General features: G+C 38.7%; 1 protein-coding gene across 17 annotated transcripts in view; it reads right to left on the bottom strand.

Annotated features, from left to right (window-relative positions):
- The window catches only part of CCDC170 (coiled-coil domain containing 170), a 95,845-nt gene that overhangs the window by 35,625 nt on the left and 44,562 nt on the right, over positions 1 to 15,658 (bottom strand). For 12 of the 17 annotated variants that reach the window (XM_086318349.1, XM_086318350.1, XM_086318353.1 and 9 more), the window contains one exon: positions 767 to 1,084. The exons of 2 other annotated variants lie outside the window; for them this stretch is intronic. In XM_086318349.1, the coding sequence (XP_086174475.1) occupies positions 767 to 1,084 (318 nt within the window). Of the gene's footprint in view, positions 1 to 766; positions 1,085 to 4,719; positions 5,343 to 5,802; positions 5,954 to 15,658 lie in introns of those variants that run through there. 3 more of the 17 variants (XM_086318362.1, XM_086318365.1, XM_086318364.1) reach the window with 3 other exon arrangements.

The raw sequence follows: 15,658 nt of genomic DNA, 5'->3' as shown, positions 1-15,658 counted from the left end.
ATGACAGAGGGCTGGGATGGGGGTGAGGTGGGAGGGAGGTCCAAGAGGGAGGGGACATATCTATACATATGGCTGATGCACGCAGTCATATAGCAGAAACTAACACAACACTGTAAAGCAATTACACTCCAATTAAAACAAGAAAAGAAAAAAGCCCACAGCAGGCCTCAAGGGTTTCAGATAGGGGTGTGGACCCTGGACTGTCCCTCTACGGTAGGCCAGGGGAAAAAAAAATCTCAGAGGGCTGTCCTCACAAGAACCTCACATCTGGAGCAAGTGAGCATGCAGTAGAGACAAGATTCAGCATGAGTAGCTCTTCGTGCAGAACGCGCATCATTCACAGCGAGATGTGACTTCAAAAATATAATATATAATTGAAAGTAGGATTCTTTACCACTGAGCCACCTGGGAATCCCTGAAAGTAGTACAACCACATTTAAATGCTACTTTTAACTAACTTGGGCTTCCCTGGTGGCTCAGATGATAAAGAATCTGCCTGCAATGCAGGAGACCCAGGTTTGATCCCTGGGCTAGGAAGGTCCTCCGGAGAAGGGAATGGCAATCCACTCCAGTATTCTTGCCTGGAGAATTCCACAGACCAAGGAGCCTGGCGGGTCCACAGGGCTGTAAAGAGTTGGACACGACTGAGTGACTGATGCTTTGGGAAGAAACACTTTGACTAATTCAGACAACTCACTCACTGAATATGCTAACTGAAGGAGCTGACTGTCCTTAAGAAGCTTGTAAGCCCCCAACCCCCACTCACCTGTTTCCCGCTCTCTTCCTGGCTGCCCATTTCTCGAATCCTCTCCAGAATGGCATCCTCCGAGGGCCTAAGTGTGCCCGAGCTGCCCCTCAGGAGGGCTGCTATCTTCTCCCTAAATGAGGAGAGCTCGGTCTGGGAGGCTGCAGTTGCCTCCAGACTGGCCTTCAGACTCTTCTCCAGCTCCAAAGAGCTCCTCTTCAAGAGGCTCAGCTCCTGCTTTGAGGCATCCCAGACCCGCTGACCAGCAAGCAGCCTTTCTTGGAAGACCTTAACTTCCCTTTCAAGAGCTTCTTTGGCCTCCATGGCACCGAGCAAGTCCTAAAATAATTATGGAAAGTGAAGACAATAGCATTAGTAGCCAACGAGGGGAGGCTGCATTTGCTTCTCATTTATCTTGCTTACTGATGACTTCAAGGAGTTAGGGTTAAATGCTTATTCCATTCTTCATTCTAGGTGCCCTATCGTCTCTTCATAAAGACATTAAATTGTAAAGCTATGTTAGGTGAATTTAAGTGTCTGAAAAAGAGAAGGGATATAAAATCAGGGCTAGAGAACCAAACTGTGGACAGTTTGGGGAAGGAAAATGTGGGACAAACTGAGAGTAGCATGGAAACATAAACACTATTGTGAAATAGAGAGCCAGTGGGAAGGTGCTGTGTGACTCAGGGAGCTCAAACCGGGGCTCTGTGACAACCCAGAAAGGCGGGATAGGGTAGAAGGTGGGAGGAAGGCTCAAGAGGGAAGGGGCATATGTATACCTGTGGTGATTCATGTTGATATATGGCAGAAACCAACATGATATTGTACAGCAATTATCCTTCAATTAACAATAAATACATTTGTTTAAAAGTAAGTGGAAAAAAATAAGGCCTAGGGATGAAAAAAAGGAAACTGACATATAGGACTTTTCTATAGGGACCTCTGGAGAGATTTAATGAAAATACATCACTGGCTAACATACTAGTAGATTCGATCCATAGGTAGAATATGTTTACAGGGCTATGTGTTCTCAAGCTTGGTATAGATGGAAATTGATGTTGAGGAAACAGTCAACTCTCAGAGTCCTAATTAGCCACTAAAAATTATTTGAATGAAGATAAATAACAGAGTAGAATTATCATAAAACATCATTGTATAAAAGAGAGTAAGATCTTTTTTCCAGTATTCATTGACTGTGTATCTCCCTCGGAGAAGGCAATGGCAACCCACTCCAGTACTCTTGCCAGGAAAATCCCATGGATGGAGGAGCCTGGTGGGCTACAGTCCATGGGGTCGTTAGGAGTCAGACATGACTAAGTGACTTCACTTTCACTTTTCACTTTCATGCATTGGAGAAGGAAATGGCAACCCACTCCAGTGTTCTTGCCTGGAGAATCCCAGGGATGGGGGAGCTTGGTGGGCTGCCATCTATGGGGTCGCACAGAGTTGGACATGACTGAAGCGACTTAGCAGCAGCAGTGTATCTCCCTGTCTGATAAAGACAATACTGATACTGGTAGGCCCTGAAGAAAGGAAATAGGAAGGAGTAGTCAATTTTGGGGTGGGAGGATTAAAAATGGAGAGACAGAACCATACTGAGAAGAATAACTTTAAAGAATATGTATGTTTAGGTTTGTAAAAATAAAGGGCACCAAGAAAGTTACCAGTGTACCTACTTCTATTTCCTATATCTAGAATGGTCCAAAGAGACATCAAAAGGATATCTTTAAAATTCATTAAAAAAAAAAGTTTGTTGACATCAAGTTCCAAATTAAATTAATTCACATCAAAAAAGATTATGGAAATTAGCTCATGAAATGCTTTGCTGTTCTGGCTCCTGGTGACTGTTCCATTTCTCCACTCCCTTTCCAACCCAGTTCTTTTTGCAGAGAAGCCCCATTAACCACCGAGAATTAAATAGTATGAAGAGTCAAGGACACTTTATCACAAATACAATACTTTAAGAATTTACAATACTTTAATACTTCACAGATTTATTTTTAGATAGTAATACAATATCTGTTCAGTTAGACTAACATTCTAATCTAGCATCAGCACTGGTGACAATAAATTGGAATTTATCATCCTGTATTAACTTAGAAATTGCAATCTAATGTGTGGTTAGAAAACTGAGTCCTGGGGCCTTGCCCAGTGGCCCAATGGCTAAGACTCCAAACTCCCAGTGCAGGGGGCCAGGGTGCAATCCCTGGTGAGTGAACCAGATTCCACACACCACAACTAAAGATCCCGCATGCTGCAACTCAGCCTTGGTGCAGCCAAATAAATTTTTTTTTTAAAAAAGAAAGAAAACTGAGGTCCTAAATTTGATGACACAGTGGATGAAAGTTAATCCTAATCCCCTCAGAGTCCTAAAACCCAGTAGAAAATTATATATCAACTTTTACATTGAAAGAAAGTCTCTAATGCAAAAGAGGAGCCTTTCCATGACCAATGGAGAGATGCTTTTAACCAAGAATTTACAAAAGTTCCTACAAATACACAGAAAACATATCCGACACTTGAGTACTATAGACGTACTGTCAGTTTGGAATAAACTAATCAATTGGCAGCTTACACCAAGAGACCAATAAACACAATTAAAATATTTCAGCTATGAGAAATTTTTTTCACTCTGATATCAGACTGTTGTCTCACTGCCTTAGAGACCATGGCCAAAACAGTTCTCTTTAACAAATCTGGAACACTGATGCTTATGTCTAATTTGGAAAAACTAATACAATTATGTAAAGTTTAAAAATAAAATAAAATTTTTTTAAAAAATCAGAAAATTCCTTCATGGTCATAGAATATAGTGGCACATGGCAGCAGCTCAGATTTTTTTTTTTTCTGGACACATTTCAGCCCAGTTAACTATATACTGTTTCTCATATGAAATGCAGGAATGTGGGAGCCAGCAACCAGGCCTCGGGGACCTACTCCTCCAGCGCTCTGATTAAGTGCTTCAGAATTCGGGGGGCGCAGGGCTGAATGGCTGGAAACAGATGGCCTCGGACAGCAAATGCAATTACTGATAGAGCTTTAAGCAGGAGACAGCAGCTGGAGTGGGTCTGGTTGCATGGCTACCTCAAGGATACACTGAAGTAATGTGACATCGGTGTCACCGGCCGGGATCTGGGAATGCTGTCAGACCGCACTGACTCACAGAACAAGAAACAACTAGCCCCCTCGGAGCAAAATCAGGACAGACTTCCAAGAGGGAACTGCATGGGCAAATGAGGACAGGCGCTATGGAAATAGTGATGGGAATCACTTAAACAAAAATTTTTTCCTAATTTATTTACTTTTGGTTGAAGGATAATTGCTTTACAATCTTGTATTGGTTTCTGCCATACATCAACATGAATCAGCCATAGGTGTACATATGTCCCCTCCTTTTAGAGTCTCCCGCCCATCTCCTACCCCAACCTACCCCTCTAGGTTGTCACAGACCCCTAGTTTGAGTCCCCTGAGTCATACAGCACATTCCCATTGGCTATCTATTTTACGTATGTTAGTGTATATGTAACAAATCTTTAGCTTCAGATCTAGTAATGCAACCAATGTATAATGATCCTTTCATGACTACTTGTAGCAAAAACATTTATAAATCATATGATCAAGGCATTTATTTTAACTTCCCAATTAAATGCATGAAATAATGAAATGATTCAAAGGTTTGTGTTTTTAAAATATATTAATTCCTATTATGATATTTCTAACCATCCTATGGCTTTGGATATGTCTGAGATCAAACTGCCTCTCAGAACTAAAATGACTGATTATCATCAGGGTAGAGAACCTCTGGCTTGAGCTTAATTCATCCAACCCTAGACAATTTTCATAAAACTAAAAATTAGTTGGTTATTTCTACCTACTGCAGTTAATACTAACAAACAAACTCAGAAATTCCCCCAAACATGCCTCTCATGCATTGCTGGTGATAGTGTGAATAGGTATAATTTTGGCATAAATACCTAAAAAATGTAATATGCACAATATCCTTTGGTCCTGTAGTTCCATGATCTGTTAGAGAAGAAGCTATAGGGTAACATTTTACTTCAAAATGAGGAAGGCCTTTCCTAAATCTGAGCTGTCCCAGTGGCATCATCAACCTTGGAAAATAACAAGAATTCAGTTTAAATTTGAAATTCTCATTATTGACAAACTCAAGTTAACAATGAATTAAACTGTCCACGAGGCCAGTGTGTTCCTGGGCTTCACTTCAGTACTGCAAAACACTCTGCCCTGAACTGGTCAGACTGTGCCTGGAGGACCATGGACAGTTCCCAGCTGAAATGTAAAGGGGGACATTGTCAAAATGGATTGGGTTCTGCCTCACATGCTAGGATTAGATCCATAATAAAAATATTTACATAACCATGTTATTTTTAACTCTGTTTCAATTTATTGTAAACGTGTTGAATGAACCTAAAGACAAAGCACTGAAGACTTATAGTTACAGAACAGAATGTAAGTATTATATAACTTGACAAGGTAAATATAATGATATAATAAAAACTGTGAAATGAATAAGGGGAGAAAAAAGTAGGAGGCATTACATTCATCTTATTTCATAGCAGAACATCCAGAAAAGTACTATTTCAGGTTGTCAGGTATAGTATTGCTTTAAAGTCTTAATGGTAATATTAGAAGTTAAAATGAGGGTGTCAACTGTGGCTAGAAGTGGAAGGAGAGATGATTCTTAATTTTATTTTGGGGTCTTATGAACATTTTAAATTTTTTATAATATGAGCAGATATTATTTTAGTGTTCATTTACATTTTAATGCCTCACCATTTTAGAATCTTCCCTCTAGCTTATTAGCACCAGGTTGCAGACCCATCCACCATCCCATTGGCATCAGGACTGGGACGTCTCAGGCCAAGTAGCTAGCTGCGCAGGGATATAGCACCACCAGTAGGCTAGCTGCCTTACGACCCCGTGATTCCCTAACCCACCCATCAGAGTGCCCAGGACCACCCCCCACCCCCCAGTGCACCTCACTAGCCCTGGGACCCCTGGGACCTTACTTGGCTGCAGGAACCAGCCCCACTCACCAGCAGACAGGCACCAGACCCAGGACCACTGTAACCCAGGAGTCTGCCATAGCAGGACCCGGCCCCCCACATGAAGGAGCCAACACCAGCTCTGGGACACCTTGCACCACTTGGCCAGCTCAAATTCCTAGAAACACACAATCTTCCCAGACTGGGTAAGGAAGAAATAGAAAATATGAACAGACTAAACACCAGTAATAAAATTGAATCAGTAATTTTAAAACTTCTCATAAACAAAAATTAAGGATCAGATGGCTTCATAGGTGAATTCTACCAAACATTTAGAGAAGAGTTAACATCTATCCTTCTCAAATTCTTTCAAAAAAAAAAAATATTGCAAAGGAAGGAACACATCCAAACTTGTTTTCAAGGCCAGCATTATCCTGATACCAAAACCAGACAAAAACATCACTAAAAAGAAAATCACAAGCCAGTATTACTGATAAACATACATGTAAAAAAAACCTCAACAAAATACTAGCAAAATCAATTTTAACAATACATTAAGAAGATCATACATTATGATCAATTGGGATTTATCCCATGGATGCAAGAATGATACAATGTGATACAGTACATTAATAAATTGAAAAATAAATATCATATAATTATCTCAATACATGCAAAAAAGATTTTGACAGAATTCAACACCCACTTAAGATAAAAACTCTCCAGAAAGTGGGCATAGATGAAACATACCTCAATGTAAAGAAGGCCATATATGTCAGCTAACATCCTATTCAATGGTGAAAATGTGAAAGCATTTCTTCTAAGTTTAGGAACAGATAAAGGTGCTCACTCTAGTTACTTTTTCTCAATGTAGTACTGGAGATCTTAGCCACAGCAATCAGACAAGAAAAAGATATAAAAAAAAATCTAAAGTGGAAATAAACAGGTAAAACTATCATGTTTGCAGATGACATAATACTAATACATAGAAAATTCTAAAGATGTCACCAAAAAACTACCCGGACTCATTAATGAGTTCAGGAAAGTTGCAGGATAGAAAATTAATATGAAAAATCTGTTACATTTCTACACACTAACAACTATCAGGAAGAGAAATCAAGAAAACTATCTCATTTACAATTGGCTCAGAAAGAATAAATACCTAGACATAAATCTAAGGAGGTAAAAGACCTGTATTCAGAAGACTATAACACACTGGTGAAGAAACCAAAGGTAATAGAAACAGATAGAAAAATATACCATGCTCATGGATTGAAATAATTAAAACAACCATACCACCCAAGGCAATCTACAAATTCAATGCAATTTCTATCAAAGTACCAAAGGTATTTTTCACAGAACTAGAACAAATGATTCTAAAATTTGTAGGGGAATACAGAAGACCTCAGACAGTCACAACAATCCTGAGAAAAAAGAACAAAGCTGGAGGTATCATGCTCCCTGATTTCAAAGTATTACTGCAAAGTGACAGTAATCAAAAACGTATGGTACTGGCACAAAACAGATACATGGATCAATAGAATAAAATAGAGACCCCAGAAATAAACTCACGTTTATATGGGAAATTAATCTACAACAAAGGAGGAAAGAATATAATGTGGGGAAAACACAGCCTCTTGTAATAAATGTTGCTGGGTAAAGTGCACATCTACGTGCAAAAGAATCAAACTGGAGTACTTCCTCAAACCCCGAACAAGAATAAATTCAAAATGGATTAAAGACTTAAATGTCTTTAATCTGAAGACATGAAACCACATGTCTTCATGTCATTTCTGAAGATCTGAAACCACAAAACTTCTAGAAGAAAATATAGGCAGTATGCTCTTTGACATTAGTCTTAGTAGGCAAAGGAAACAAACTCAAAAATAAATAAATGGAATCTCCATACTGTTCTCCATAATGGCTGTATCAGTTTACATTCCCACCAACAGTGTAGGAGGGTTCCGTTTTCTCCACATCCTCCTTATTATTTACTGTTTGTAGATTTTTTTGTTTTTTGATGATAGCCACTCTAACTGGTGTGAGGTGATACCTCATTGTAGTTTTGATTTGCATTTCTCTAATAATTAGTGATGCTGAGCATCTTTTCATGTGTTTTTTGGCCATCTGTATGTCTTTTTTGGAGAAATATCTGCTCAGACCTTCTAAGAAAAATGATATTGATGAACCTACTTGCAGAGAAGAAATGGAGCTCCAAGGATGGAGAGAATGGACCTGTGGACACGGTGGGAGAGGGCAAGAGAGGGACGAATGGAGAAAGTAGCATTGACACATGTATACTATCAAGTGTAAGATAGACAGCTGGCGAGAAGTTGCTATGCAGAGCAGGGAGCCCAGTCTGATGCTCCGTATGACCTAGAGGGATGGGATGGCAGGAGGGAAGGGAGGCTAGGGAGGGAGAGAGTGTATATGTAACTACGGCTGGTTTGTGTTGTTGTATGGCAGAAACCAACATTGTAAAAACATGTTTTTAATATAAATAAATAAATGGGATTACATGAAACTAAAAAGCTGTTGCACAGCAAACTATCAACAAAATGAAAATGCAGCCTAGTGAACGGAAGATATTTGCAAACAATAAATCTTATGGCAGGTTAATATCCAAAATACCCAAAGAACTGATACGACTCAACATCAGGGAAAAAAAAAACTCAGATTGAAAAATGGACAGAGAATTTGAATAGATATTCTTCCCAAGGGACAGACAGATGACCAACAGACACATGAAAATATGCTCAACATCATTAATCATCAGAAAAATGAAAATCAAAATCACAAAGAGATATTATCTCACACCTGTCAGCACAGTTGTTATCAATGAACAACAAAGAGCAACAAATGGTGAGGACATGAAGTAAAGGAAACCCTTGGTCAAGGTTGGTGGAATGTAAACTGGTGCAGCTGCTGTGGAAAGCAGTATAGAGATGCCTTAAAATTTTTAAATTGAACAACCATATGGCCTAGCAATTCTACTCCTGGATATTTATCCAAAGAAAATTAAAATACTAATTATAAAAGATATGTGCACCCCTATATTCTTTGCAGCATTTTTTATAATACGGAAGCAACCTGAGAGCCTACATATAGATGAATAGATAAAAGAAAAAGATATATAAACAAAGAGATATACATATATACATGCATATACATACAACTCAGGTATAAAAAAATGAAATTTTGCCATTTGCAACAACATGGTTGGACCTATGGGGTATTATTCTGAGTGAAATAAGTCAGACAGAGAAAGACAAATAGTTTATGATTTCACTTATATGTGCAATCTGAAAAACAGAACAAATGAACAACCATAATGAAACAGAGTCAGAGATACAAAGAACAAGCAGGTGGTTGCCAAGGGTAAGTGGATGAGGGAAGGAAAAAAGTAGGTAAGGGAGATTAAGAGGTAGAGACTTCCAGTTGCAAAATAAATGAATCATAGGTACGAAATATACAGTGTGGGGAATACAGTCAATAATTAAGTAATATATTAGAGAAGGAAATGGAAACCCACTCCAGTATTCTTGCCTGGGGAGTCCCATGGACAGAGAAGCCTAGCAGGCTACAGTCTATGGGGTTGCAAGAAGCAGGCATGACTGAGCGACTAAGCACAGGTAATATATCTTTTCATCGTGATAGTAACTAGACTTATCCTGATGATCATTTTGAAATGTATAGGAATACCAAATCACTAGGTTGCATAACGGGAACTAACATAGTGTTGTAGGACAAATATATCTCAAAAACAAACAAATGAAGTCGTAGAAAAGGAGATCAGATTTGTGGTTACCAGGGGTGGGACACAGGGGAAGGGGAAATTGGAGGAAGGCATTCAAAAGGTACAAACTTCCACTTAAAACATAACCAGGTATTAGGAATGCAATGGACAACATGATAAGCACAAATAACACTGCTGTATGTAACACATAACAGTTGCTAGGAGAAAATCCTGAGAGTTCTCATCACAAGGAAAAAGCCTTTTTCTATTTAATTTTGTTTATTAAAGAAATAGAATTCTTCTATTTCTTTAATAGGATGATGAATGTTCACTAAAGTTACTGTATAATTGTTTCATGATGTAAGTCATACCATTATGCTATACATCTTAAACGTATACAGTGCCATATATCAATTATATCTCAATAAAACTGAGAGAAAAAAGATAGAGCCAGGATGACAACATGAATTACAGGGATTCTGATCCTGACTTGCTACAATGAAGAAGTGTCAAACAGTTAGAACTTCACAGAGAAGGTGGACCCCCTTGTATAGAAATGAGTTCCCTGACTCTTAAGGAGCTCAAGGGAAGGCTGGATGCTAACTATAGAGGGACACTTTAAAGATGATTCTTATTTCACATAGAGAGTTAGATAAGCTAGATTCTAAAAGGTCTTAAGGTCACTTCCAACACTGTGATTCTAGGACTGTAAAGAGATCTTTAATTTCTTTAGTAATTTACCTGTCTAATAATTTCTCACTTACAGGAACCCTTTCCATATGTCTGTACTCTTAAAATAACCATATGTTTATTTTAATCCCTAGATAAAAGTATTGATTAAAATAAACATACGGTTATTTATTATTATTATTATTATTATTCCTCATTATTTAATGAGGAAAAGAAAATTAAAACACTGAGCATCAATTATATGCTGGGCTTGTCTTGAGTACCTTATGTATATTACATCATTCAATCCTAACAATAATTGTAAGAGATAGACCTTTAAATTATTTTCCAGTTTCACATACAAAGAAATTGAAGTTCAAAGAGGTAAAGTCATATGCCTTAGATCACACAGTCAAACAATTCTGGAGCCTAGAAAAAAACCCAAGAGCCTGGCCTCTTAGCCACTCGGCTCGGTGTGTCTGTCTTATCCTCTTCCTTCTTACAAACACTCTGCTGCGGGACAACAAACCAAGAGAGCAGAAGGAACATCCTTCCAAACCAAGCTTGCTGACTCCAAAACCAATATGCTTTCCTAGCTTCAATTCTGGCCACTAGAGTTAAAGAAAATGTGAACAGTGTGAAGGAAAATAAGCAGTTTTAAATCCATTATGTAAGTTTAATTCCTGATTCATTGATTGAAACATCTAGTCTATAGCAAATGTACATGGCTAATATAGATAAAATGACTCCTTTTCTCAGCTTTAGATTACTTCAAGACAACAAAAAGGTGCCAAACTTCAATACTTTTTTAAATGTACTGCAATCTTTAACTGTTAAAGATTTTCAAATAATATATCTTCCATACACATAACAAACTACCTGGGTTTTTACTTGGGAAATTTTCATAAAGTAACAACAAATTATTAATAAAATAAGAAAAGCTGAGTTTGGTAGAAACAGCAACCCAGCCCTTCAGAAACTTCTTTCTCTGCAGTCATTCAGGACTTTACTAGTAAAGTAAGTTTCCTACCCCAAAAACAGAGCTTTAGAAAGCATTATGAAGGTTCTCTCTGAGACCGTTAATGTGTCAGTAAAACCACTTGACAGTGTTTTTCAGTAGTAAATCTCTGGAGTCATAATCCCATGAATGAGCACTTTATTAAAGACCTCAAGCTTTTTATTGCCCATATTTTTTATAACTTTTATTATTTTGGCAGGAACTTGATCCCAAAGTGAATGTGTTTCACAAGTCTGAACAACATTGCATCACCAGTCATTTACAAGGGTAAAGACACTTACATAAGAAGAGGAATAAATTCTATACTTCTTAATGTGCTCTTACAACATATTGTCATTTCCTATTGCTCATCTCCAAAAATGCATTTTATAGACAAACTCAATTCTTCATAATTTTCTAGGCTTGAAAAGTTAGTAATTACTATCTATAATCAAATTAACGTCATTCATTCACTGAGGAAATTTGCACAGCTATTCATCTTTACTGTTCCCCTGACAAATAATTTTTGGCACCAGACTTGTATGTAGGAAGCAGCCGTGAATCTATATATAAAGGGGATTACTGTTAAAAGTAAGACAACATCATGACCAGGGTTCAAATCATTTGCCACTTAATAGCTGTGCATACTGAGCACAGTACATAACCTCTCTGAGCACCTAGCAAAATGACTATGCTAATGGCAAGTGATTGGCGTTGTTGTTGTTCAGTCACTCAGTCGTGTCCGACTCTATGCGACTCCATGGACTGCAGCACGCCAGGCTTCCCTGTCCAACACCATCTCCCAGAGTTTGCTCAAACTCATCATGTTCACTGAGTTGGTAAGACCATCCAACCATCCTGTCCTCTGTCATCCCCTTCTCCTGTCTTCAATTGTTCCCAGTATCTGGGTCTTTTCTAATGAGTCAGCTCTTCACATCAGGTGGTCAAAGTGCTGGAGCTTCAACTTCAGCATCAGTCCTTCCAATGAATATTCAGGGTTGATTTTCTTTAGGATTGACTGGTTTTATCTCCTGGCAGTCCAAGGGACTCTCAAGAACCTTCTCCAACAACACAGTTCAAAAGCATCAGTTCTTCAGTGCTCAGCCTCCTTTATGGTTCAACACTCACATCCATACATGTACTACTGGAAAAACCATACCTCTGACTAGATGAACCTTTGTCAGCAAAGTAATGTCTCTGCTTTTTAATATGCTGTCTATATTTGTCATAGCTTTTCTTCCAAGGAGTAAAAGTCTTTTAATTTCATGTCTTTTAATTTCACCATCTGCAGTGATTTTGGGGCCCAGAAAAGTAAAGTTTCTCAGTGTTTCCATTGTTTCCCCATCTACTTGCCATGAAGTGATGGGACTGGATGCCATGATCTTAGTATTTTTAATATTGAGTTTTAAGCCAGCTTTTTCACTCTCCTCTTTCACCTTCATCAACAGGCTCTTCAGTTCTTCTTCACTTTCTGCCATAAGGGTGGTGTCATCTGCATATCTGAGGTTACTGATATTTCTCCCAGCAAACTTGATTCCAGCTTGTGCTTCATCCAGCCAAGTGTTTCTCATGATGTACTCTGCATAGAAGTCAAATAAGCAAGGTGACAATATATAGCCTTGACGTACTCCTTTTCCAATTTTGAACCAGCCCGTTGTTCCATGTCCAGTTCTAACTGTTTCTTCTTGACCTGAATACAGATTTCTCAGGAGGCAGGTAAGGTGGTCTGGCATTCCCATCCCTTGCAGAATTTTCCAGTTTGTTGTGATCTACACAGTCAAGGGTTTTACCGTAGTCAATGAGGCAGAAGTAGATGTTTTTCTGGAACTCTCTTGCTTTTTCAATGATCCAACGGATGTTGGCAATTTGATCTCTGGCTCCTCTGCCTTTTCTAAATCCAGCTTGAACATCTGGAAGTTCTCACTTCATGTACTGTTGAAGCCTAGCTTGGAGAATTTTGAGCATTACTTTGCTAGCATGTGAAATGAGTACAATTGTGCAGGAGTTTGAACATTCTTTGGCATTGCCCTTCTTTGGGATTGGAAAGAAAACTGACCTTTTCCAGTCCTGTGGCCGGCCACTCCTGAGTTTTCCAAATTTCCAAGTGATTGGTAAATTGTGACTATTATACTCATGATTGCTGACAGTACTAAAGTAAAAACTCTGAAAGTCATAAATTTCACTAAGAAAGTTTACTTATAGGTAAAATACTGAAAGTGTCATTTTTAAATAATCTTATTTATATTTATTTATAAGACATATATATATATATTTATAAGACAAAGCAAATGAGTAAATATTATTATTAGGATCCAAAAGATAACTCATATAAAGTAAAAGGATATTAAGAAAACTCTAAAATATTACTTTTAATTAAAAATATGAGAATTACACAGCACTATCCTCAATGTGATGTGGCAGCCTGGATGCGAGGGGCTTTGAAGGAGAACAGACACATGTATATGTATGGCTGAATCCCTTCACTGTTCATCTGAAACTATCACAGTATTGTTAATCAGCTATACTCCAATATCAAATAAAAAGTTCCCAAAAGTATCGGCATTAATTCATTTCTAAAAAAGCATTTCTAGCTTTATCCACTAAAAGCAATGACATCCCAATAGCAATGAGCATACCTAAAGCCTGAATCTTGGTTGCTAAGCACTCTTCCCCAGTAAAAGGAGCCAAAATTCCATTGAGAACAGGCTGATTTCAGTTCTGTGGTCTGAAAATTGTAAGTGAGCCTAAGATATATTCTGTTTAAAAGCACAGAAGCATTGAAAGACTAAAGGAGTCAAGTTATAAGGTCACAGAGACAATCTTGCAGGGACTCCTTCTGGCCAAACATGGAGGATTTGGAAAGCCAAAAGGAGAATAATTGATTATTAATAGTAAGTAAATAAAATTCCATGTGTCCATAGATTTGAAAATAATAAGAAAGAAAATAAAAAGCTTTTCTTTAGGAAGAATGTTGACTAATAAGTAGAAGGAATGATGAAATTTGAATATTACCACTTTGCCACCCCTGATATAAATTAATCCAGGCAAGAACCAATAGATGAAAACATCACTAGGTAACTCAAGGGGGAACAGAAATAAATAATCTGCCAACTCTCACCCTACAGATACCTTCAGATCAGATCAGATCAGATCAGTCACTCAGTCGTGTCCGACTCTTTGTGACCCCATGAATTGCAGCACGCCAGGCCTCCCTGTCCATCACCAACTCCCGGAGTTCACTCAGACTCACGTCCATCGAGTCAGTGATGCCATCCAGCCATCTCATCCTCTGTCGTCCCCTTCTCCTCTTGCCCCAATCCCTCCCAGCATCAGAGTCTTTTCCAATGAGTCAACTCTTCGCATGAGGTGGCCAAAGTACTGGAGTTTCAGCTTTAGCATCATTCCTTCCAAAGAAATCCCAGGGCTGATCTCCTTCAGAATGGACTGGTTGGATCTCCTTGCAGTCCAAGGGACTCTCAAGAGTCTTCTCCAACACCACAGTTCAAAAGCATCAATTCTTCGGTGCTCAGCCTTCTTCACAGTCCAACTCTCACATCCATACATGACCACAGGAAAAACCACAGCCTTGACTAGACGAACCTTTATTGGCAAAGTAATGTCTCTGCTTTTCAATATGCTATCTAGGTTGGTCATAACTTTCCTTCCAAGGAGTAAGCATCTTTTAATTTCATGGCTGCAGTCACCATCTGCAGTGATTTTGGAGCCCCCAAAAATAAAGTCTGACACTGTTTCCACTGTTTCCCCATCTATTTCCCATGAAGTGATGGGACCAGATGCCATGATCTTCGTTTTCTGAATGTTGAGCTTTAAGCCAACTTTTTCACTCTCCTCTTTCACTTTCATCAAGAGGCTTTTGAGTTCCTCTTCACTTTCTGCCATAAGGGTGGTGTCATCTACATATCTGAGGTTATTGATATTTCTCCCTGCAATCTTGATTCCAGCTTGTGTTTCTTCTAGTCCAGCATTTCTCATGATGTACTCTATATATAAGTAAATAAGCAGGGTGACAATATACAGCCTTGACGGACTCCTTTTCCTATTTGGAACCAGTCTGTTGTTCCATGTCCAGTTCTAACTCTTGCTTCCTGACCTGCATACAGGTTTCTCAAGAGGCAGGTCAGGTGGTCTGGTATTCCCATCTCTTTCAGAATTTTCCAGTTTATTGTGATCCACATAGTCAAAGGCTTTGGCATAGTCAATAAAGCAGAAATAGATGTTTTTCTGGAACTCTCTTGCTTTTTCCATGATCCAGCAGATGTTGGGAATTTGATCTCTGGCTCCTCTGCCTTTTCTAAAACCAGCTTCAACATCTGGAAGTTCACGGTTCACATATTGCTGAAGCCTGGCTTGGAGAATTTTGAGCATTACTTTACTAGTGTGTGAGATGAGTGCAACTGTGCGGTAGTTTGAGCATTCTTTGGCATTGCCTTTCTTTGGGATTGGAATGAAAACTGACCTTTTCCAGTCCTGTGGCCACTGCTGAG

Source organism: Bos grunniens, chromosome 9, assembly GCF_055505025.1.
Source record: "Bos grunniens cultivar Pamir isolate PY7600 chromosome 9, Bosgru_T2T1.0, whole genome shotgun sequence".
Taxonomy (NCBI): Eukaryota; Metazoa; Chordata; class Mammalia; order Artiodactyla; family Bovidae; genus Bos; species Bos grunniens.
Note: the sequence above shows the minus strand (reverse complement) of the source record. Positions and strands in the feature narration are given on the sequence as shown.